At 41.8% G+C, this 26468-nt stretch overlaps 1 protein-coding gene across 4 annotated transcripts in view; it reads left to right on the plus strand.

Moving 5' to 3' along the window:
• Positions 1-596: 596 nt before the first annotated feature.
• Positions 597-26468, plus strand: part of LOC132892988 (transcriptional regulator QRICH1-like) — a 32640-nt gene continuing 6768 nt past the window's right edge. Inside the window, exons 1-9 of one of the 4 annotated variants that reach the window (XM_060931625.1) lie at positions 597-760; positions 1252-1517; positions 9221-9352; positions 12961-13068; positions 14230-14940; positions 15078-15225; positions 18936-19090; positions 19170-19284; positions 19432-19540. In XM_060931625.1, coding sequence (XP_060787608.1) covers positions 1290-1517; positions 9221-9352; positions 12961-13068; positions 14230-14940; positions 15078-15225; positions 18936-19090; positions 19170-19284; positions 19432-19540 — 1706 coding nt within the window. In that variant the 5' untranslated portion in view covers positions 597-760; positions 1252-1289. The remainder of the gene's footprint in view (positions 761-1251; positions 1518-9220; positions 9353-12960; positions 13069-14229; positions 14941-15077; positions 15226-18935; positions 19091-19169; positions 19285-19431; positions 19541-26468) is intronic. The other 3 variants (XM_060931624.1, XM_060931626.1, XM_060931628.1) reach the window with 3 other exon arrangements.

The raw sequence follows: 26468 nt of genomic DNA on the forward strand, positions 1-26468 counted from the left end.
ACCATTCACACTCACATTCACACCTACGGTCAATTTAGAGTCACCAGTTAACCTAACCTGCATGTCTTTGGACTGTGGGGGAAACCGGAGCACCCGGAGGAAACCCACGCGGACACGGGGAGAACATGCAAACTCCGCACAGAAAGGCCCTCGCCGGCCCCGGGGCTCGAACCCAGGACCTTCTTGCTGTGAGGCGACAGCGCTAACCACTACACCACCGTGCCGCCACTTATGAGAATATAATAGCTTAAACATTGTTACTGTTTATTATGTGTAGCTCTGCAATACAGTACATGCGCACGAGCGCGGAAATGAGAGTGCTTAGCTTTTCTGTCTCAGTGCTGCCACCTTTCGGTAACAGTCGGCGACACCTCTACAGCACTCCCATTTTATTTATATCTTGCTCCCATTCTTCGGCCTAAGTATAATAGTACATTTCCTGATTTTCTAATACTTTTTTTTTTACACTTAAACAAAAAATTCTGGACGGTTTTATTCACACTTGCCTAAAATCTGTAGGGTCACGCAAATCTCGCGTTGTTAAAAAAAAAAAGACATCGCGAGATCTTGTAGCTTAAACGAATTCTGATTGGTTGCCAGCTTTTTGTTGTAAAATGGCGCCTTAGGAAATGTAAGATAATAAAGGAAACATTGTTGATAACCCAAACAAACCGAGAGGTGGATTTTTCACTCCTCCTCATGTAGTTAGTGCGAAATTTCCCTTGTGAAGAGCCAGGAGAAGCAAAGACAGGTAAATTAGGTAAACGAGTTGTTTGGCTAACACAAGAAGCACAGAAAGTAGTCGCTGGCTGTATCCGATTTGACGCTTTACTCCTATACAAGTGCACTGCTTGTGGTATAAATAAATGGGTTTTGCACCCTATCTAGTGCACTTAGGGTCTAGAGATTTTGAGATTCGGCTACTCCCATGTCATTTGAGCCAGGGTTGTTGAAAACGATCTTAAAATCGAGTTATATACAAAGCAACTGTAAGTGTACAACGCATTTTAAGCTCGGGTGCTGTTTCTAGCTGTCTAATTCAGGGGCTTATTTATTTATATATTAATAAATGGTTGTGTCCTCGCGTTTCCTTACATCAAAGTGTGTTTTGGAAATTGGAGGACATGATTTACACTGGACATTTGTTTGTTTGCTAATACTCTTTGGACATGACTGTCTAAACGATGAATCTGTGCACGACACAGAAAGCCAGAATCGAGATCTGGTTCTCATCCTGATCGTGTGTTTCAGGTCTTGAGGCTGTTGACTCTGGAGTGATCAATAACTCCATGGAGGCCTCAGTGCCATATGAGGAGCTGGAGAAGGGGAAAGAACACAACATCCCACAACACTGCATGAAGGAGTTCCTGGAGTCACTAGCTAGTAAAGGGCCTGAGGAGGCTTTGCAGGAGTTCAGCCAGAAGGATGACGACAGCAGTACTTCTCAACAAGAGACAAACTGCATCCTGATGGACAGCACCGAAGTGGCCGGCTCACTCCTGGAGCTGGCCTGTCCAGTAAGCCCATGTTTACATTAGACCGTATCAGCGGATCATCAGATTAACGTTTTTAAAACGATTAGTGTGCACACAGCAACACCAATACACGATTCGCGTGCACACAGCAACACCAATACACGGATACGCTCGGCTCCGCAGGCATTCTGCGCTCCAAATCACTCCGCCCTGAACAGCGAGTGCCCTCTGGAGGGTGCGCACTCCGGCCTTGCGCAGCTCACAGAGCGCGCGAGTGTAGTGCACAAGCTGTGATTCGGGACTGAGCCGCTGTGTGTGTGATCCCAGCGCATATCACTTACCACTTGCAAGTGGAAGGATGGCAAGCCGAAAGACCATCATAACTACACAATGGGCAGTATTTGCATCAGTATTTGCAGTATTTTCATACTTTTATACTTTTTAATGAAAGGTGATACAAGGCGGAAGTCCGCGCCGTTTTTCAGCAGTCGCGTCACATGACCAACGCCAGCGAATCAGGAAGGTGGATGTCACAGTGACGTTGTCCAATGACGACGCCAGCTAGAGCTCAGCACAGCGTATCCGCGTATTCTCAATGTTTACACAGCACCGGACCAGACACAATCTGGATTGAATACGTGGACCCTGGCAGATTCCCGTTTCCCGGCGTTTCCAGGCGGTTTAATGTAAACGGACAGTGCATCCGCGAAGAAAACGAGACAGATACGGTCTAATGTAAACTTGGCCTAAGAGAGAGTGAAAGATGGAAATAATCAGTGAACAATGTTGTCATCGTCTTCTATTTTTGATTTCGTTTATTATCCAAGGGTTTGTGAAACACCATACTTCACGTCATTTCAGGCTTGTAGTACTCGAGTCCGACTCATGACATGACTTGACTTGGACTACGTTCAGACTGCACCCTGAAACGACCCATATCCGATTTTTTTGCCCATATGAGACCTGTATCCGATTTGTTATTGACAATCTGAACGACACAGATCCGATTTTTTCACATGCGACCCAGGCCGCTTGGATATGTGGTCCTAATTCCGATGCATATCCGTTATTTTCACATGCGACTGCAGTCTGACCGGACAGGTCGCATTCATGTGACCTACACGTCATCAACAAGAGACAAACGTCACTATTCTGCGTTGGCTAATCTCGTTTCTTTGGTGGAAAACAACAACATTTGTACAGTTTTCAGAATTTAAATAGACTTCTATAGAATTGATCAAGCTAATGGTGGATTTGGTAGGGACCTGGATGTTGATCTGTTAGCCTGATTAAATAAAACAGTTTCTATAACTGATTTATAACTTAAACCATCCTGTATTACAAGATTATAAGATTGTTCTGGAAATTTCCAGTAATTTGACACCTTCGGTCTCATTAGTCTGCTGCCCACATTAATCAGATTATTGTGTGAGTTCCGCTGCCGCCACAAAAACCACATCGCCGGGTCTCGCCTATTCTCCATGCTTTATTTGCAAACTTGAAGAGTGCGCTTTTTTTTTGTTTACGTATTACGTAGATGTGTTTATTACGTGTCAATTTGCGCATGCGGGACACTTTTGAGTCATTTTCCGTTCATATTGGAGATCGCATACAAGTCTCATATAATTGGTAATGTGAACGGCTTAACAAAAAAATCGGATTTCACAACAAATTGGATATGGGTCGTTTCAGGTTGCAGTCTGAACGTAGTGTAGGACTCGTGCATTAACTGCATTCGGACTTGGATTTTTTTTTCTTTATTTTTTTTGTGACATGCCATAATAATTTGGCATAAGAGATTTATATCTGGGGCGGCACGGTGGTGTAGTGGTTAGCGCTGTCGCCTCACAGCAAGAAGGTCTGGATTCAAGCCCCGTGGCCGGCGAGGGCCTTTCTGTGTGGAGTTTGCATGTTCTCCCCGTGTCTGCGTGGGTTTCCTCTGGGTGCTCCGGTTTCCCCCACAGTCCAAAGACATGCAGGTTAGGTTAACTGGTGACTCTAAATTGACCGTAGGTGTGAATGTGAGTGTGAATGGTTGTCTGTGTCTATGTGTCAGCCCTGTGATGACCTGGCGACTTGTCCAGGGTGTACCCCGCCTTTCGCCCGTAGTCAGCTGGGATAGGCTCCAGCTTGCCTGCGATGAGATTTATATCTACATTAATTTTTGTACCAATTTAGTGCAAGTGTGTCACACCTGCGCACCTTGGGTGTGCTTCGGACATCATGCACGCTAAGTGGACTCTCGCGCGTGCACCATAAATGACTCGCACCTGCACAGGATTAAGGCGCAATCAGCGTGCCTATATAAAAACTGTGAAAATGCACAGTATTGAGTTGCATTGCTGACACATTACCGAGCCTTATTTCCTTGTTTGGTTTCCTGATCACTGATTTCCCGTTTCTCGTCTTTGATTCTGCCACGTCTACGGTAGCCTGTTTGTGCCTCGCTCGGCCTGTTGCCTGTTTCACCATTTTATGATTTTGCCTGCCGTTCTGGATTGTTTACCCTCTTCACGTGTATTAATAAACACACCTTCTGCACTTGCATCCGTCTCCCAACCATCTCTGACAGAATACTTCACACTCCCTGACAAAGAGAAGCACATTCACCTGTTCATACGTCATGTTCAGGAACAAGCTAACGTTAATGGCGCTAAAACAGCCACCGTCAAATGGTGCGGTTGGACTCTTGTTCTCGGACTCGACTTGGACTCGGGTCAGTTTTTTTTAATGGCTTGCCCTGTGACCGAAATCGCTCACTCGTTCACTACTCCCTATATAGTAGGGCTGTAACGATACACCCAACTCACGATTCGATTCATATCGCGATTTTTGACCCACGATTCGATACGCCCACGATTTTTTTTAAATGTTTTTTTTAAAGTAGTAAATTTGACTTATTAACATTTACTTACTTACATTAACTATTTAATAACAAATAATTCAGACCACTGCAGAGAATGAGTAATATGTATGCAAAATGAACAAATGTATATCCAAAGATTGTTTTATTTCTCAAAATAATACTGTTGAGCCGGAAGCTCTGTTTTTTTCGGTTCTGAAAAAGTAATTTTTCCAAATCGTGTAAATCCGTTAAGATTTTTTTTGGGGGGGTGGCTCTCTCACTGTCTCACTCTCATAGGGCCAATGATTTTCTGTGATCGCGGAAAACAGATGGAAATTACGGAATTTTTATGGTGAAACATTGCTCGCGTGTCAAAATGTAACTGCCGCAGAAGGCTTCCACCCAAGCAGACATGCCTTCAGTGTTGCCAGATATTGCTAACGTTTTCCACCCCAAAATATGTTCAAAACCAGCCAAAAAGCACCTAAACCTGCCCAATCTGGCAACACTGCATGCCTTTCCGGTCAAGTGATTGTGATTGGCTTGTGGCACACCTAGCCAGCCAATGAGCTGCTTGTTTACAGATTCGCTCCCCGCGTCGCAACCAGAATGGCGACCGCTTAAAAGAAATGAATGCTCTGCCAGTGGCGAGTGTGGATGTTGCGTGACTCGCAGAAGATTGTCGCAGGTCGGCGAAAAAACGACTTACTAATAGATATAAAAAAAAAGTAATTTAAGTAAGTTTAAAATGTAATTTAAATAAAAAGTAAAGTATTCATAAATTGAAGTTTGGAAGCGCCTCTGTTTTTGGGCTGAGGAGAAGTTTGAAAGGGTGTACCGCGATTCTGCCTTCTTGTATCGTGATACGGATCGTGGCTCTGCATATCGCGATTTCAGTTTCGATACGCATATCGTTACAGCCCTACTATATAGGGGAATTACTATATAGAGGACTATATAGTGAGCTCATTGGTAAAATGAAAAACGTTTTCGGACACTACTCCATCGCGCTGATATTTACTGCTGCACAATTAAAACGTGCCAGATCAGTCGGCTGGTGGGTTTTCAAAATAATAAATACATTCATGTATTTTTTGTGATAAATCCATATTATACTGAGCGTATTTCCCACATTAATCAATACAAAGTACCTGCATCTTTCAGTTTTTTAAAATCCAGGCTGAATACTTTCTTCTTTGCCGCTGCCTTTTATTCAATCAAATTTGAAACTTTTAATTTGATTTCTTTCAGTGCGACCGCAATGCATGTTGGGATACGTTGCTTTGGTTAGTGACCATTGGTTGTACACTACTTTTCGTGATGCATTGTGGGATACTTTGAGTGCACTATATAGGGAGTATATAATCCTCACTAAGGTTTCGGACAGCACTACAAAATGGCGTCCTCACTATACAGTGAGTAGGGAGCGATTTCGGACACAGGGTTTTGGACTTGGACTCGAGGTTTAGTGGCTCGACTACAACACTGGGTCACTTGTTCATTCATGTTGGTTGACAGAGAGAATATCCACAGTCGTTCTATAATATTAGCACTACATCGTGGAGGAGTATTTTGTTAAAAAAACACTAAGAATATGACTTGAGTCAAAGGACAAAAAAAAAAGAAATTGTATAATCTGTTGTGCCTGAACTACTTCTGTGACTTTCCCTGACAATCCTGTAATAGTAATTCACAGGTAGTGTTGGGTCATAAATATCAGATGAGAATTGGTGGAAATTTGTATGTATGCGTCTTATGCCAACTCGGACAACAGCTTTGACTATATTGGCAGCAGGGCCGCGTTAACCCTTGCCGAGGCCCTGGGCAGACACCCCCCCCCCCCCGAGGCCCTGGGCAGACACACCCCCGAGGCCCCACCCCCGCCTGTTGTCAACTGCGTTCAGCAAATTCACCCCCTCAGACGTGCCTGTCTAATGACGCTTTTCCACTACCAACGCGGCTGAGTTGGGCTGAGCCGTGCCATGCTGAGTCGGGCTGAGTCGAGCTGAGTGGGGCTGTTGGAGTTGCATTTTGACTACACCCACGCTGAACCGTGCTGGCTGGAAGTGGGTGGACACATTGGGTGGAGTTAGCGAAAGTGGGTGGACGTCACGTGATGTCGTTAGGCGGCGCAAACAGTGACATCAGTGATCTTTTAAGCGGTAGTCTCACGACCCGGATAGTAAACAATAAACACGGAGGACATGGAGTCGTTAGTGTTGCTGGTCTTGGTGCTGTGGCTTGTTGTCACCGACAACAGATACTGGCAAGAGCGTATAGATGAGGCGAGGCGCATAAGGCTTCAGAAATTCTCGTAATTCTTCTTCTTCCGGGTTTACGGTGTTTACAGATGGTGGTTCCCAGTGTGCTCGCGGGGCGTGTGAGGACACTCCTCCTCACCAATCAGTGCACAGGGGAGTGTCTCCTCACGCCCCTAGCCCCACTCGGCTCGGTTTGGCTCGCTTCAGCCCTACTCCAAAACCGTGCGAGTTTTGGGTGCTGAGTAGGGCTGAAGCGAGCTGAGTCGTGCTGTTCTGAGGTAGTCGAAACGCGAGCCGTGTCGGGCTGAAGTGAGCTGAAAAAGGGTAGTGGAAAAGGGCCATATCTAGACACAGAAACTTAAATAATGACAGTGGCACAATTAGAAATACTATTGAACGATAAAACTTTATATCCATCAACACCTATTTAATTGAGAAAAAGCAATGGTGAAATAGGCAATTGCATGGTGAAAAAATCCATCAGACATCACGGTTAACAAGTCTGGTTAACTAAAGTTTAGCCTCAAGAAGCCTTTGAATGAGTGAGTCAATGAACAACATGTCAAGAACATAACCGAGGCCTACAACAGTTTCTTTAGTATTCAGAACAAGAACATTCATTTGGTACACTACCGTTCAAAAGTTTGGGGTCACCCAGACAATTTTGTGTTTTCCATGAAAAGTCGCACTTTTATTTCCCACCATAAGTTGTAAAATGAATAGAAAATATAGTCAAGACATTTTTCTGGCCATTTTGAGCATTTAATCGACCCCACAAATGTGATGCTCCAGAAACTCAATCTGCTCAAAGGAAGGTCAGTTTTATAGCTTCTCTAAAGAGCTCAACTGTTTTCAGCTGTGCTAACATGATTGTACAAGGGGTTTCTAATCATCCATTAGCCTTCTGAGGCAATGAGCAAACACACTGTACCATTAGAACACTGGAGTGAGAGTTGCTGGAAATGGGCCTCTATACACCTATGGAGATATTGCACCAAAAACCAGACATTTGCAGCTAGAATAGTCATTTACCACATTAGCAATGTCTCATCTCATCCATTATCTGTAGCCGCTTTATCCTGTTCTACAGGGTCGCAGGCAAGCTGGAGCCTATCCCAGCTGACTACGGGCGAAAGGCGGGGTACACCCTGGACAAGTTGCCAGGTCATCACAGTGCTGACACATAGACACAGACAACCATTCACACTCACATTCACACCTACAGTCAATTTAGAGTCACCAGTTAACCTAACCTGCATGTCTTTGGACTGTGGGGGAAACCGGAGTACCCGGAGGAAACCCACGCGGACACGGGGAGAACATGCAAACCCTGCACAGAAAGGCCCTTGCCGGCCACGGGGCTCGAACCCGGACCTTCTTGCTGTGAGGCGACAGCGCTAACCACTACACCACCGTGCCGCCACATTAGCAATGTATAGAGTGGATTTCTGATTAGTTTAAAGTGATCTTCATTGAAAAGAACAGTGCTTTTCTTTCAAAAATAAGGACATTTCAAAGTGACCCCAAACTTTTGAACGGTAGTGTATATAACCGTTCGTTTTCATTTTGGAATCCAGGCGACTTTTAACTTGTGAAAACAAAGAGCGATAACAAAGAGAAAAATATCTCGCTTCTCAGAAATAAATCTCAAAATGTTAGGCTATGTGAAACATTTCATCCTTTCACACACATGTCCCAAACAGCAGTGGCACACAGCTTTGCGCATTCAGTTTGACAGCCATGGGTCAACTTACAAGGGCACTTTCCTACTTTTCTGGAAAGCGAAGTCATTAATTAAATCATTGAACTCAAGCTGGCGTAGCGTGTGAAGACATGGTGGACAGTGATCATATTGGCAATGACGGGTGACTTATGCGACGGGACAAGGTGGGCTTCCTTACGGGTGGTGAAATGCATCAAAAATGTTATCAATATGATCAAAACTTCTGAAAATATCGTTTCATATTTTCCGATCTCGCTACCGCCGAGGCCCTGGGCAGCTGCCCATGAAGCCCATTAGGATAACGCGTCCTTGATTGGCAGGAGCCGCAATCAGGAGAGAGAACACAATAATATTTTAGTGGCAAGGTATTGAAAGGTAGATGACGTTTGATCTTCATTGTGGAATTTATAGCAGAACCCAGTAATCAAGTTGCTTTGCTACAGAACTCGGGATGGACTGGTAGTTGTGTTTTCTCTGTATTTTCACTGTATTTCAGAGTTGGTTTGGTGTCTCTGTCCTCATCATCTAGCATATTTATTTCACTGTGGTCTGGCTAGCATGCAAACACTATCCGGCTTGTGTCTTTTGTGCTTGATAGGCTGGAGGATAAAATAAATGTACTGAGTGTACTAGTCAGTGTGGTTTGGGACGCAGCCTCTGATTAATCCGTGCAGTGCAGAATGACAAATTTTCAAACCGTTTTCTACCACAGAGGGCAAAATTGCAAAATTTTCCATTCAGCAGTTTCAAAAATGATAGTAATGCCGTGAACTATCTGCAGAATAAAGACTACCCGCATGTTTTCCTTTTTTGTTTCTTTACTTGTTTGTCTACTCCTTGCTCAATTGATCTCTTGCTCACTGGCTGCCACATTTTTATTTTTGTTTTCCCACCTCTAACTTGTTGGTTGGAGTAGGTCCCGGTGCATGTGCAGCCATTGTCTGAGCAACAAGAACAAGTGTCTGTGCAGCCTCAGGTGATAACGCAGCCCCAGATCCCATCGCAGTTTCTTACAGTTGAGCATCAGTCTATGGAGTATCCCACCCAGGTACAGATACAATAACATTTAGTGTCTTCATGCAGGCCATGCTAAATGCATGTGGATCTGATGTCAGATTTGCATGTAATACTGCATGCTTTTCTTTGTCTTTCTTTAAAAAAAAAAAAAAGAGACCCTGAGTCTTAGTAAAAGACGTAGAGAGATTTATCGCATAAGTGAATATACAACCCCGATTCCAAAAAAGTTGGGACAAAGTACAAATTGTAAATAAAAAATGATGTGGAAGTTTCAAAATTCCATATTTTATTCAGAATAGAACATAGATGACATATCAAATGTTTAAACTGAGAAAATGTATCATTTAAAGAGGAAAAATTAGGTGATTTTAAATTTCATGACAACAACACATCTCAAAAAAGTTGGGACAAGGCCATGTTTCCCACGGTGAGACATCCCCTTTTCTCTTTACAACAGTCTGTAAACGTCTGGGGACTGAGGAGACAAGTTGCTCAAGTTTAGGGATAGGAATGTTAACCCATTCTTGTCTAATGTAGGATTCTAGTTGCTCAACTGTCTTAGGTCTTTTTTGTCGTATCTTCCGTTTTATGATGCGCCAAATGTTTTCTATGGGTGAAAGATCTGGACTGCAGGCTGGCCAGTTCAGTACCCGGACCCTTCTTCTACGCAGCCATGATGCTGTAATTGATGCAGTATGTGGTTTGGCATTGTCATGTTGGAAAATGCAAGGTCTTCCCTGAAAGAGACGTCGTCTGGATGGGAGCATATGTTGCTCTAGAATCTGGATATACCTTTCAGCATTGATGGTGTCTTTCCAGATGTGTAAGCTGCCCATGCCACATGCACTAATGCAACCCCATACCATCAGAGATGCAGGCTTTTGAACTGAGCGCTGATGATAACTCGGGTCGTCCTTCTCCTCTTTAGTCTGAATGACACGGCGTCCCTGATTTCCATAAAGAACTTCAAATTTTGATTCGTCTGACCACAGAACAGTTTTCCACTTTGCCACAGTCCATTTTAAATGAGCCTTGGCCCAGAGAAGACGTCTGCGCTTCTGGATCATGTTTAGATACGGCTTCTTCTTTGAACTATAGAGTTTTAGCTGGCAACGGCGGATGGCACGGTGAATCGTGTTCACAGATAATGTTCTCTGGAAATATTCCTGAGCCCATTTTGTGATTTCCAATACAGAAGCATGCCTGGATGTGATGCAGTGCCGTCTAAGGGCCCGAAGATCACGGGGACCCAGTATAGTTTTCTGGCCTTGACCCTTACGCACAGAGATTCTTCCAGATTCTCTGAATCTTTTGATGATATTATGCACTGTAGATGATGATATGTTCAAACTCTTTGCAATTTTACACTGTCGAACTCCTTTCTGATATTGCTCCACTATTTGTCGGCGCAGAATTAGGGGGATTGGTGATCCTCTTCCCATCTTTACTTCTGAGAGCCGCTGCCACTTCAAGATGCTCTTTTTATACCCAGTCATGTTAATGACCTATTGCCAATTGACCTAATGAGTTGCAATTTGGTCCTCCAGCTGTTCCTTTTTTGTACCTTTAACTTTTCCAGCCTCTTATTGCCCCGTCCCAACTTTTTTGAGATGTGTTGCTGTCGTGAAATTTCAAATGAGCCAATATTTGGCATGAAATTTCAAAATGTCTCACTTTCGACATTTGATATGTTGTCTATGTTCTATTGTGAATACAATATCAGTTTGAGATTTGTAAATTATTGCATTCCGTTTTTATTTACAATTTGTACTTTGTCCCAACTTTTTTGGAATCGGGGTTGTATGATGGTTAGCAAGTAATGCTGCTGCTCATAGCTTCAGGGTGCCTGGTGTGATCCTGAGCTCAGATTACTCTCTGTGCATGTTCTCCCCCTGTACATATGGGTTTCCCACCTCACACCCACCCTGTGTCCGAAACCGCTCACTCGTTCACTACTCACTATCTAGGGAATTCTATATAGTGAGCTCATTGGTAAAATGAAAAAACACTTTCGAACCCTACTCCGTCGCGCTATTATTTGTGTCATTACCGTTGCACAATTAAAACGTGCCAGATCAGTCGGCTGGTGGGTTTTCAAAATAAATACACACGTATTTTTGTGAACGTATTTCCCATGTTAATAAATACAAAGTACTTTGTGTCTGCTGCATCTTTCAGTTCTTTTAAATCAAGGCTGATTGATTTCTTTGCCGCTGCCTTTTATTAAATCATATTTGAGGCTTTTGATTTGATTTCTGTCAGTGCGACTGCACTGCATCATGGTATATATTGCTTGGTTAGTGACCATCGGCTGTACACGATGCATTGTGGGATAATTTGAGTGCACTATAGCCATCCATTTTGGTATATCACTACAGTAATGTGGCCACTCCGACGGCTTCAGCCATCTCGGGAACATTACAGTAGTGGTTTCCCATTGCCTTCTCCTGGATTATTATAGAGGTTTTCTCCTCTCAACCTTTCACACCTATGGACAATTTAGAGCCACCAATTAGCCGAACCGGCATGTCTTTGGACTGTGGGGTCATACGTTCGGACAGCACTACGAAATGGCAAATTCTCTATATATTGGGTAGGGAGTGATTTCAGACACGGGGCCAGTTTTCCCAGGATAGGGTCGGGATACTCCATGACCCTGACCAGAATGTCTTCCTCTTATTATTAAAGGAGAACTGAGGGCAATTTTTTTTTCTTTTTAAAATCAAAATTCTATATGTCATTTTTATTAAATATAGGAATGCATTTTTGATCGCTATTTTGTCACTGCTATAGCAAGTTATGAGTGTTTGAAATATGCTACGTAATACATGAGTCCATATGTCAAAGCGATGGCCGTAAGCGAGATTCGTTGAGACCTGTGCGAGACATCGTAGGACGGAAGTAAAACGTACAGCGGAAATCAAAGTGGCCAAAGTTGTCAAAAGATGCATGCGCGCGCCCTCTTTCGAATGCTGATGTAATCAAGCCGGAAGTTTTGTTTGTTTTGATAGCAATCAGGAAAGTTGGAAAAAAGTAGGCGGTAATCATCGTTTCGTTTGGGAAAACAATTTTCAAAATGGCAGCACTGACACCTGGCTGACGCTTCACGTTTCGAAGTCTCGCACAAGTCTCGTGAAGATCGTGCGGATAAGCGACGCCTGCCGTGGACCAAACTAACTACATTCAACACGGCTAAAAAACGAATAAGGCGATAAGTAGAATATTTAATTGCAATTAGTTGCCAATACGAGTCACGATATAAGGTTACTAAAACCGAAAACTTAATTGAATAACACGTTAATTAAGAAATAAAGCAAGTTTAAAAATGACTTCAGTTCCCCCTTTAACTCCCCGGCCGTAGACGATGAGCTGTTGCCATCATGCGTTGTCCGTCCACAATTCACAAAAAATTGCTTCTCCTCCTTGAGTTTTCAACGTATTGTGATTGATTGTTTTGTTTGGAAGATCTAATCAGTCTGCACAATAATTCTTCTCTGGTTTTGTGATTGGTACGGCCGTGTGAGCTACTGCCTTGCTGACGCTCTGGTCAATACAATCAAATCATGTTTTGCTCCATTTTTGCTGCCATTACTCTTGAAACATCATAACCAATGCGTCTTATCGTTCTTCCTCCCCCAGGTGAAGCTCGAGGAGGAACAAGCCCAGGTTAACCAGTTATTGTCTCAGCATCACACAACAGCACACATTATTCAGGCAGGAGATCTCACAGAGGAGCAGCAACAACAGGTATGGACCCTTTTCACGTGACGTCACGACAAACGCGGCCGGCATTTTGGACATGTACTACAAGTAGTTTACCACAGCCAGCATTGAGGAACGGCAGCAAAGAAAGTTTTTACTTTCAGCAAGACTTCCATCATGCCACTATATTGTTGTTGTGCACCTGGATGTAGTAACCATCAACAAACAAGGCAAGGTTTATCATTTTATCGGATCGCGACGGAGAAGATGGATAGCGGCCATTAACAGGAAAGATTGGCAGCCCTCGGCATACCAACGCTTGTGTAGTGGCCACTTTGTTGGAGGTAAGACGAATAAAATTAGCCAGAAAAGGCATTACATTGCTGTTAACATTCTGTGGCGGCGAGTGTGTAACCAAATAGGCTAAAATAACCCATTGTAACCTCTTTGTTCTTCTGTAGTAGCTATTGTTGACTAGCTAATGTCAACAAGTAGCTGGTATGTTACTGTAGCAATGTTTACGTTCAGTCATTTGGATGACTGTTAAAACCTTTCAGTCTCAAGTTTTTCCTTTACTGGATTTACTAGTTTACTGTAATTATGATCCGGCCGAGGTTCCCCTCAAATTAAGCAGCGCGCGCCGGCTTGCTCCCGGAGTGCTCCGGCCGAGGTTCCCCTCAAATTAAGCAGCGCGCTCCGTAACCTCGGCCGGAGCACTCCGGGAGCAAGCCGGAGCGCGCTCCGGAACCTCGGACGTTGGCGTGTATGTGTATGGCGATGGGTTTTTAACGACATAGGTATACAGATCATGTGGGCCGAAGTCAGGTAAAGACGAGGGCTTCGTGTACTTCCGTACGTCAGTGAACAATCCTGGTGGAAGCAGGTAAACGTCGTTCTCTAAGCCTGCTAACCTCAATTTTTGCAAATACCTCTCCCTCTGCTCGCCCTGTAAATGCCCTATGTCGCTGGATAGTGAAGGTGTTTTCTGCATCTCGCTCCTTTTTCTTTTATGTTTTTCGTTTGTCGCCTTCCTCGCATTCAAACCGATTCGAGCCGAAGTCCACTACATGTCCAAAATGGCGGTCGCGTTTACGAAGGTCACGTGACTGAAAAGGGTCTATTGGCTAGTTACGTGTTCCAGACTTCCCGACCGTATCCACCTCGCCACTTTGTGTATCTTTTTCTCACCTCTCGATGTTCATGTAGATCCAGGCTCAGCTGATGGCAGCGGTTGCTAACGGACAGCAGATTCAGATCCAGACGGTCGATGCCATGTCTTTGTCCTCACCATCTTCATCTCAGCCTCTAAGCTGTTCACAAGTGGACTCCACTGATCAAACAGTTGTCCTCCAACCAGCCAAGAAATTCAAAGTGGAGCAACCCATCACTGTCTCGTACAGCATTCCTGGTCAGCAGTTAGCCACGGTGCTCACGTTTCCTCAAGGTCAGCAACCGAATTACCTGTCTCTAAAGCCTGATTTAGTTACTGTGGACTGTGCTCAGCTGTACAACACTACGGGCACAATAACCAGCCCTACTGGAGAGACCTGGACCATCCCTGTGTATACAGCTCCCACACAACAGACTGGTTTCACCCATGTTGCCATACAACAGGATGCTTATGGGACCCCTGCGTCCGTCCACATCACTGCCAATGATGAGCACAATAACAAAACAGTTTCCGGGGGATCAGTGACTACTCCTGTGTCTTCTGTTTCCATCCCAACTGGGGGTGGAGCCAGTGGACAGGAAGAAGTAGTGCAAACTGTGACCAACACCCTCTTTTCCACACAGTTATTAAATGGGAGCATTCATATTCCAATCACGGTCACTGGAGCAACGGGGGGGTGTCCGAGTGGCACGCAGACTCTGCAGATTTGGGAGCCACAGGCTGGACCTCCCAAGCAGTTGCCACAGGTGATTGAAGGATGGGAATGAATGAGTCATAAGATGGATTTTTTTTTTTTTTAAATCAGATTACATGGAAAAGTTGATTGAGTCATCATGTTTGTGTTGCAGTGTTGTGATTAGCTGTGAATTTGATTGATTGACAGGAGCACCAGACACAGTGCGTCTCTGACAGCACAGCATTGCCTGCGTCTTTAAAATCAGAAATGGGGCTTATCATGTGGAGACGTTGGGCGGAGAAGAAAAACACCGAAATGGAAAAAGAGCAGAGAAACAGACTGGCTCCGATCGGCAGTACGTGTTTTTTGCTATGCATGACTTTATACAGTCATGAACTTTCACTGAGCTTTATACACTGAACTTTCAAATCTATTTGCACTTTGTTGTCTTGGGTACTGTTATGTGGTGCACAATGCTGTATGGAAGAATTACTGTGTCCGAAATCACCCTCATTCACTACTCCCTACTCACTATCTAGGGAATTACTATATAGAGGACTATATAGTGAGCTCATTGGTAAAATAAAAAAGGAAAAAAACGCTTTCGGACACTACTCCGCCGCGCCGTTATTTACGCCATTACTGTCGCACAATTAAAACGTGCCAGATCAGTCGGCTGGTGGGTTTTCAAAATAATAAATACACACGTATTTTTGTGATAAATATATTATACTGCGCGTATTTCCCACATTAATCAATACAAAGTACTTTGCGTCTGCTGCATCTTTCAGTTCTTTTAAAATCAAGGCTGAATACTTTCTTCTTTGACGCTGCTTTTTATTCAATCAGATTTGAGGCTTTTGATTAATTCCGCGCTCCGTACTGGAACTTTTATTCTGTCGCCTGCCATTTTTCTTTCAGCGCAACCGCAATGCATGATGGTGTGTGTATGTATGTGTGTGTGTGTATATATCAGGCCTAGAAATTCATATATTTTTTTTCCACCAGCCAGCCGGACTAGTGACCTTCCAAAGTAACTCGCCAAGCAGAAAATCAACTCGCCAAAATTTGTTCATGTATGAATTTTACTTCTGTCCAAAATAACACAAAAGAGAGTAGTTCCCATTGTTCATGACTAATGTGCATTTATTTCAAGACCCGAGTATTTTGATACTGTTGTTAAATACATAAATGAGAACAACACAGAGCACCATAATATAATATCAACAAATAATAATATCTTGGAAAACTTGGCAACTTGGTGTACGAGTATTGAAAGCAAATATACTTACTATCATGACTATAGCACCCAAAATATGTCCAACATGCTTTCTGTATTTAACCATTTGTGAGAGAGAAAGCATTAGGAGCTTCATGTTGACGAGGAATCAACTTGAAAAAAATTAATTATTCCATAAAAATCGTATCGCAGCCAAGGCCTACCCTGATCCCACGTTTGCTTATAAGTCCTTTGTCGTTTCTCCTTCTCGTATGCTTTATCGGCTGCCTTTTTCTCCTCTTCAGACCGAGGTCGCTTTGTCCCCGTCTCTGGCGGTTTCTGTACACCTTTCAGAAAATTCCCCATCGCAACATAGCTTTGGCAGATGTAAACAACAACAAAAACACGTGTTTAAATGGGCGATAATGTGGCCACATCTATTGAATTTGATAACGTGATTACTGCGATATTCAGCATGCGCAGTAGTGAAAAAAAACGACAGCCTGACTCGTACACGATATGATTCGGAATTCTTCAGTATTTTCCGTCCTGCCGATAAACACATTGATTAACGCAGACACGGCACACGCTTAATATGTGGCGGCTTTAGTTGACGGTGTGTCTGAATCTTCGCTTCATATATATTTTTTATTTTCAACTAGCCAGCCAGGCTGGCCAGTGACAGGAATTACCCTCCAAATGACATATATATATATATATATATATATATATATATATATATATATATATATATATACCATCGGTTGTACGCTACTTTTTTACGATGCATTGTGGGATACTGTGAGTTTACTGTATAGGGTGTAATAATTCTCACTATAAATTCGGACAGCACTACAAAACGGCGAACTCGCTATATAGTGAGTCGTGAGTGAATTTGGACACAGGGATTGACAGTGCAAACCCACCTGACTTGGGACACCCTCAAATTCCGTGGCGTGCAGCTAGCTGGTCTGAGGTTTTTAAAATTCACTTACGGGGTGGATATCATTCCATTCCAAACCTTCCATTCTCAAACTTGTGATGATTAATTATCATTGAGTTCCTCTAGTTTGTGTGTTTTAATTGGGCACTTGAAGTAAATGGGTTTTAATAATACAGATTTTAAAGGAAAAGGCAACTTTTGTACAAAACCAGGTGTGTAATAGGAGAAAAACATATACGTAATCAATTCCGTTAATTATTTCCATTATATATCGAACATGAAAAAATATTTTTAACTTTGAAATCATGAATTGACACAGAGGAGCCGAAGTTGGAGGAGTCAGCCATTTTGAGATTGTGGGCAACTATAAACCAATCAGAATCTTTCGTTAACGCGCCTCCCTCTGATCTGTGACGTCACTGGGCCCATGAAAACAGTGTTTACAAGCAGATCACTGTGATTAGGAGTCCCGGCGGGTGGCTTGTATTCGATTCGTTTATATCCCGACCTTGTCAGCTGTCAGATTTATGTTCATGGACCCGGTAAGCTGGTAAATAATATATATATATTTTTTCTTTACCAAATTCTAACAGAAAACGAGAGCGCCTGAAAGGGAAAACCGAGCCGAGCCACTTCACGCATGCGCAGTAGGCTTGGTAGGACAAATCCAAATAGGAGTCATTCAGGATTCAGCCATGTTTTTGCTCCGTTTTTACTCAACCAAAGTTATACAGTATTATGAGCTTTAAGTTGCATAAATAAAACCATTTGGTGAAACTTTGAAGAAGCGATTGTACTGGTTTTTTACCTTATTACCATGAAGCACCAAAGAGTTCTTTTCAGTGGTGGGCCGCATGACGTCACGCAGTAGATCAATATGGCGGAACGCATCTTCGCTGAGCTCAGCGCAAGCCCATATTATTAAAAGTTAAAAGATACTGTTATGCGGTCTGTTCTTTCTATATAAATTCCATGATCGATTACTTTATATATTTATCTATCTATTTGTGGTGATTTTGTACAAAAGTTGCCTTTTCCTTTAAGAAGTGGAAAAACACTATGCCTAGAAAAAAATGTAAATTTGAATGTAAAATTTGTTGATAAGCAATTGACGCATACACCAGTCAGCCATAACATTATGACCACCGACAGGCGACGTGAATAATATTGATAAATTACCTCATTATTGTTACAATGGCACCTGTCAAGCGGTGGGATATATTGGACAGCAAGATAAGTCAGTTCTTGAAGTTGATGTGTTGGAAGCAGGAAAAACGGGCAAATGTAATCAGCGACTTTGACAAGGGCCAAACTGTGATGGCTAGATGACTGGGTCTGAGCATCTCCAAAATGGCACATCTTGTGGGGTGTTCCCGGTACGCAGTGGTTCGCACCTACCAAAACGGGTCCAAGGAAGGACAGCGGGTGAACCAGTGACGGAGTCATGGGTGTCGAAGGCTCATTGATTGACTTTTTTTGCATGGGGCATGAAGGCTAGCCCATATGGTCCAATCCCACAGATGAGCTACTGAAGTACAAACCGCTGAAAAAGTTAATGCTGACACCTTTGTTTCAGCCAGCATTAGACCATCTAGCCATCACGATTTGACTCTTATCAGAGTCACTCAGATCCTTACGCTTGCCCATTTTTCCTGCTTCCAGCACATCAAGAACTGATTGTTTTCTTGCTGCCAAATATATCCCACCCCTTGACAGGTGCCACTGTAATGAGATAATCAATGTAATTCACTTTATCTGTCAGTGGTCATAATGTTATCGCTGGTGTGTGTGTATATCTAATATAATATATCTTGCACGCGCGCGCACGCCCTGTTGGCACAAAAATAGCAAGACGCTTTGTTCAGAGGGACCGTTTGATTGTGTTCGTTGTGTGTTTTTGTAGGACGGAAGCCGCTACGGTTTCAGGAGGACCTGTTGTGCACTTCCATAGCAGAGCTGAGTTTAGGCTTATCTCTGATGACGCAGGAGGCTAAGGGCTTAGAGGGCGAAACCTTAGAAGCCGACATGCTCTATTACGTTTTCCTATGTATACAAAAGGTATGCGGTTGTTCAGTACTTGCGTATGTTATGTGCCTTTTGGTAATATCCTTTTCTGACCTTCTTGTTCTCTATGCAGTATATGCTTGATAACGACAGAGTTGATAACATATTCACTGATCAGTATTATCAGCGGTTCCAACAATCATTACATAAGATGCTAGACTCCTGGAAGCCCAGCGTCCATCCATTAGGTAGCAAAAAACACTCATCTACGGTACACACAGCTGAATATGTATTCAGTATCTGTTTATATTAACCTGAGGTCATTTATTGACTGAGGGTTTGAGTTAAGAGTTTTGTGTGTGTTTTTATTTTATTTTTTGTGATTCTCCTTACAGGTTATGTCATTTCTAGCCATGTGACTGAGGAAATGCTGTGGGAATGCAAACAACTCGGCGCCCATTCACCATCCACACTCCTCAACACTTTAATGTATTTCAATACAAAGTAAGACACACTTGCACATCATAGGGCTGCACAATTAGCTAATCATATTTTAAACCTGATCATATGATATTTGGCTTTCTCAGATAAAATAAAAATGGAACCTGCTGCACTGTTAGTTTTTTTTTTTTTTTTTTTTTAATTTGGCTCATTGGCTATGTGTTGGATATTGTTTTTGATTGACCCTTTTAAACCACTAGCTCAAAACAAAATTAAGATCTGCCAGACTTTACACATTTTGTATAGACGCTCCTCATTTTAACGTCACTCTTAAACAGGGGGGTGGGCAATTATTTTTTCCATGGGGCCACATGAGAAACAGAAAATTTTGTGGAGGGCCGGACCAAAAGGCTGAACTAAATTCTGCATAATATTGATTGTATTTCTTTATATAAAGCAATAAATAACATTTGTTTTTATAAGCTGCTAAGACTGGTAAGAGTATGGAAAAAACGAGGTTGCCTTACAAAAAATGTAATTTATTCAATCAAATTTCCCAAAACAATGGTTAACAAAATGTGAACGTTTGTACCTTTTTTTTTTTTTTCTCCAGTCACATTCACCCCAAAACACAGTAAAGACATCACAATATTGTCTTTCTACTTCAAATATCAAGCAAGATACATCATATTATAATAATGATGCCCACATTTGTAGTCTAATCACCTCATTTGGTGTTTTTCGCCGGAGATCGGCTCGGGCTCCGGCGCCTGCTGGTGACGTCACACGATGTGATTGGCTGGACCGTTTGGAGGATGACGTACAAGTTTGTGGTTGGTCTGGACAAATTACGGAAGTAGTTATCGCGGGATGAGGTTTCGTGGGATTTCATGTCATGTTCATGTCGCGCGCATTGCGTTTTTGTTGAACACAACTTCAAAATAAAAGCAATGCACATTCAGTCCATGCATGAGGTCAAATTAGAAAATGCGTTTATTTTGTAATTTCTTATTAACCTTACGCGGGCTGGTCAGAATGAACCAAAGGGCCGGATGCGGCCCGCGGGCCGTAAAATGCCCAGGTCTGCTCTAAAATGTGCCAAAAGCAGTGTTGTCGAGTCATTAAACCTCGAGTCCGAGTCCCCGGTGTTCAAGTCCAAGTCATTAAAAAAAAAATGTCGATTCCGAGAACAAGACTCCAACTGCACCATTTGACGGGGGCTGTTTTAGCACAATTAACATTAGTTTGTTCCTGAACGTGACGTATGAACAGGTGAATATGCATTCTCTTTGTCAGGGAGTGTGAAGTATTCTGTCAGATGGTTGGGAGACGGATGTAAGTACAGGCAAGGCAAGTTTATTTATATAGCACATTTCATACACAATGGCAGTTCAATGTGCTTTACAGAAACAAAAACAGTAAACAATAGAGAAATAAAATTACATAAAATAATTTTATTTTTAATCTAAAACAATTAATTAAAAGAATTAAAAGAAAATAATAAGAATTAAACAACAGTAGAACTAAAATAATAAAATGCCAAAAAGAAAAAAAGGAGAAAAAGAAAAAGAAACCAGCGGAATAAAATAGAATAAAATTAAAGTAAATTTAAAACATGCAGAGAAAGATTATAAAAAAATGTAAAAATATTAATTATTTAACAGAAAGCATCTGAAAACAGCTTGGTCTTTAACCTAGATTTGAAGCTGCCAACAGCAGGAGCATTTTTAATGTCCTCTGGCAGTTGGTTCCATAGCTGTACTGCATAGTAGCTAAAAGCTGCTTCACCACACTTTGTTTTAACAACTGGTTTTAATAGTAAATTTTTCTGTTGCGATCTGGTAGATCTGATTGGGTTAGGCCGCTGCAACATATCAGAGAGGTAATTGGGCCCTGTACCATTTAGAGATTTATACACCAGCAGCAATGCTTTAAAGTCAATTCTGTAGCTTACTGGAAGCCAGTGAAGGGACCTTAGAATTGGGGTAATGTGCTCTGTTCTTTTTGTTCGTGTGAGAACCCTCGCCGCTGCATTTTGAACCAGCTGAAGTCGTTTGATGGTCTTTTTTGGCAGGCCTGTGAAAAGGCCATTGCAGTAATCAACCCTACTAGAGATGAAGGCATGTATTAGTTTTTCCAGATCATTTTTTTGACATAAGTCCTCTTAGTTTGGAAATGTTTTTTAGGTGATAAAATGCCGTTTTAGTGATTGCTTTCATGTGACTGTCAAAGTTTAGCTCGCGGTCAATGAAAACACCAAGATTTTTAACCATTTCTTTAGTTTTAATCCCTTTTGTGTCAAGAATAGTGGTAATCCTGAGTCTTTCATCTTTTTTTCCAAATAGAATTACTTCTGTTTTATCTGTGTTCAACTGAAGAAAATTTTGTGACATCCAGCTATTGATTTGATCGATGCACTGGTAGAGACATTCAAGGGGGGCATAGTCATTTGGTGATAGAGCAAAATAAATTTGGGTATCATCTGCATAGCAGTGATACAAAATTGAATTTTTATTGATAATTTGCCCAAGTGGGAGCATATAAAGGTTGAAAAGTAATGGTCCAAGAATCGACCCCTGGGGGACACCACAGGTCAAGGGCATTGACGTTGAGGAACAATTTCCCAGGGTAACAAAGAAACTTCTATCTTTTAAGTATGATTTTAACCAATTGATAATTTTACCAGTCAATCCAACCCAGTGTTCAAGTCGATATAGCAGTATGTTGTGATCAGCAGTATCAAAAGCTGCACTGAGGTCCAGTAATACCAGGCAGGGCTCGAAATTAACTTTTTTTCTTTGTGTCCCCCAGTGGTCCCGAATTATGTGTTGTATTGTCCCGAATGGAAGCAATAGTGTCCCCATTTTTTTCCTCTCTGAAATAACCAGTGGTTAATATTATCATATGAAGTTTCTATTATATTTGTAACTATGCGATTTTGAACCCTTTATATCATTTTTACAATAAGTCACAAAACACAAGTGACACATGTCCTATACATCATCTACTTCAAAATTACAGTTATTGCATTTTCAGTTTATTAAACTTTGGCGATCTCACTGTATGAATAGATACCCGTTTATTTAAAGGGGCCAACTAGCTCATTCAGAAAATGTTTCAACTCACTACATCTGCAGTACACTTTAGCTGAAAATAAGACCCCTTTTATGTTTGTTTCATCTACTTGTACCTTGAATATCTGTTGGCATATATAAGGCCAACTTAGCATTTTCACCATTACCGTTATCCATTTTTATGTAATATACCTGTTGCCCCATTCAGAGATGTTTTGAAAGCCATCAGCCATACCATCAATGGATGAAATGCACACCCATGTTGCAAGCAGTACAATAGAAGGTTTGACCCAAAAAACGAAATATTTTAATCCAGTCTACAGTGTAAAATAAAGGAAAAACGCCATCCAATCATATCGAGGTACCACCTCAAAATGATTGGATACTGACACGTCAATCAGACTGAAGCCCGCGACTAGCCCGGCCCTTCTGTGTGTGTGTGTGTGTGTGTGTGTGTGTGTGTGTGTGTGTGTGTGTGTGTGTGAGAGAGAGCGAGCAGAGTGTCACACAGAGCGCAGGATTCTCTCAGTGCGCTCCTTCCAAACAACGGGGATTTACACGAAAACGGAAGGAGATATTGACAAAATTCTTTCACAGTGAGCGCCACAAGGCTCTCCTGAACACACGGATGTAATTTTTTTTTGTCTGTAGTGTAAAAAAATGAGGTCACTAGAGCGAGTTAAAAACGAGTGACTTTTCTGCCACGTTTATAATGGGAGTCTATGGGGCTGCGCGGCTGTGCTCTCGTTACTTTCAGGCTTCTCATTCAAAAACAGTAAATCCTATCGCTCAGGTAGACACATTGTGTGAATCAGGACAAGTGTGGCTACTACTTTTGAAAAAATTGTGTGTGTGGAGTGAAAATTGGGGCTGAAAACACAGTTTAAATGAGAAAGTTTGAGCTATTTTTCCAAGCTCTCTACACTCTAACTTAACGAGCTCCACTGGTGTGTAACGCAATAGACACCCATTATAAAGGCGGAATTTCTCAGGCTTTATAAGGGGGAGGGGGGGTGGAGACGCGGGGGTGGGAGTGTTTCTTTTCAAAATATGGCTTGCGGGAACCGTTATTCCAAAATCTTGTACTGCACCTTTAATGTAGAACTTTTTTTCTAGATCTATTTTTTTCCATTGTCCCGGGATTGTCCCAGATATGATAATTTTGTGTCCCGATGACATTTTTTATGGTCCCCGGGACATCGGGACACCGTTAGTTTCGAGCGCTGATACCAGGACCGATGTTTTGCCTGCATCAGTATTAAGACGCATGTCATTTATAACTTTAATCAACGCTGTTTCAGTGCTATGATTGGCACGAAATCCTGACTGAAAATTATCAAAACGGCTGTTTGATATCAAGAAGGCAGTTAATTGATTGAAGACAATTTTTTCCAGGATTTTCCCGATGAATGGTAGATTTGATATTGGCCTGTAGTTATTTAACACTGAAGGATCCAGATTATTTTTTTTAAGAAGGGGCTTTACAACAGCTTTTTTTAGGGACACAGGAACAACGCCAGTCTCCAAGGATGTATTTATAATTTGAAGCACATCTGTAATTATAAGATGAAGAACAGACTTAAAAAAGTTGGTGGGCAGAATGTCCAATTCAGATGTTGAAGAACTGAGATTTTGTACAGTTTTTTCAAGAGTCTCATAATCAATTAAACAAAATTCTGACATTGTGTTAAAGTTATCTATCTGTGTCATTGGTGATTGCAGTTTTTCAATTTTTTGCAACTGAGATATATTATGAGAAATATTCTGCCTTATTTTATCAATTTTACCTTTGAAAAAGGATGCAAACTCATTGCATTTATTAACTGATAGAAGTTCAGGTGCTAATTGTGGTGGGGCATTAGTTAGCTTCTCTACTGTTGAAAATAGCACACGGGCATTGTTCATATTCCTGCTGATGATGTTGGAGAAGAAAGACTGTCTTGCTTTACGAATTTCATAATTATAATTACAAAGCATCTCTTTATGGATTTGATAATGGATGTGAAGTTTAGATTTGCGCCATTTTCTTTCAGTCTTTCTACATTCTCTCTTTAGCAGTTTAACAGCCGGGTACTGCTTCCATGGTGCTTTCTGCTTATCATTGACTCTTTTTATTTTGAATGGAGCAATATCATCCATAATTTGGGTCATATTTAAATTAAAAAATTCCAGTAAATCATCTACAGAGTCTGACATTTTGGTTGAGTTCTGTAAGAGAGCTTGATCAAAAAGAACACACGTGTTGTCGTTTATGACTCTCCTACCTATAGTCGTTGAGCTATTCTGAATGTGAGGAGACATAGAAACTTCAAAGAAAACACAGAAACGATCAGATAATGCCAGGTCAACAACAGTATAAGAAACAGTAAGACCCTTTGTGATGACGAGGTCAAGAGTATGACCACGAGAGTGGGTCGGTCCCTGTACATGTGGTACCAGGTTAAAGTTATCAATAATTGCAAATAGTTCTTTGGCATAAATGTTATCAGCATTATCTACATGCAAGTTAAAATCCCCAGATATAATAAGACAATCAAACTCTAAGCAAATGACTGATAACAGTTCACCAAACTCTTCAAGAAAGACTTTGGCTGAATGTCTCGGAGGCCTATAAATAGTTAATAATAATATGTTAGGAGAGCATGTAACAAGTGCACATAAGTGTTCAAAGGACGTAAAATCACCAAGTGAGGATTGTTTACATTGAAAAGAGACTTTGAATATATTTGCGATCCCTCCACCTTTCCCTTGTCGGGTAACATTCAAAAAATTAAAATTTGGGGGAGCTGCTTCGATAAGGGTGGTAGCACTATTTGCTTGATCCAGCCAGGTTTCAGTTAGAAGCAAAAAATCAAAGTACAGAATCAAAGTACAGAAGGTGTGTTTATTAATACAAGTGAAGAGGGTAAACAATCCAGAATGACAGGCAATAGGTTGAGCGATGCACAAACAGGTTATTAAAGACAAGAAGCAGGAAATCAGGGATCAGGAAATCAAACAAGGAAATAAGGCTCGGTAATGTCAGCAGTGCAACTCAATACTTTGCAAAGTGGGTGCGTTTTCATAGTTTTTATATTGGCACACTGATTGCGCCTTTATCCTGTGCAGGTGCGAGTCGTTTACGGCACGCGTACTGTCTGGATCGTGCCCAAGAGTCTATCTGATGCACGCGCACAAGTGTGACAAACTCTTGCACGAAATTAGTACAAAAATTAACGTAGGCATAAATATCTTATGCCAAATTATTATGGCATGTTACAAAAAAATCAAGAAAAAATCCGAGTCCTCGTCTCCAGTTTACGAGTTCGAATGCAGTTAATGCACAAGTCCGAGTCATCAGTGCTCGAGTCCAAGTCGAGTCATAAGTCGGACTCGAGTCCTACAAGCCTGGCCAAAAGAGTCCCCTCCCTGACCCCATTTTAAATACTGCATATCAGCTAGGAGACCTGAATCTGTAATGACTGACGGTTTTGTGTTTTGAACTCTCTGATATTAACTGACCACCTGGAAGCCCCACCCCTTCCCCCACCTCACATGAGTAATGTTTCAAGCGGTGATCTCCTCTCATCTCGATTTTCTCATTTGACAGACGTGATGTCACTTTCTGTCAAGGTAACTTGAGTCATTCATTTGAAATGAAATCCATCAATGTACGTTTGACATGGCTAACATTTGAAACGTATACATTGTTTGTATCAGTTAACTATATTTACTTACAGAATATTGTGCTTATACTTGGCATGTAAAAGCTACACTCCCTTAATGTCATTAACCACCAGCTTTTGCTTTACAGATTGTAATACATATAGGTGCACAGTGTACGGCAATGTAAAACTGAATACGATATTTATTGATTGATTTTAAATACTGCCCAAACAACTGGTTATTGTGCAGCCATACACAAAATGTTGTATAGT

Source organism: Neoarius graeffei, chromosome 10, assembly GCF_027579695.1.
Source record: "Neoarius graeffei isolate fNeoGra1 chromosome 10, fNeoGra1.pri, whole genome shotgun sequence".
NCBI classification, from domain to species: Eukaryota; Metazoa; Chordata; class Actinopteri; order Siluriformes; family Ariidae; genus Neoarius; species Neoarius graeffei.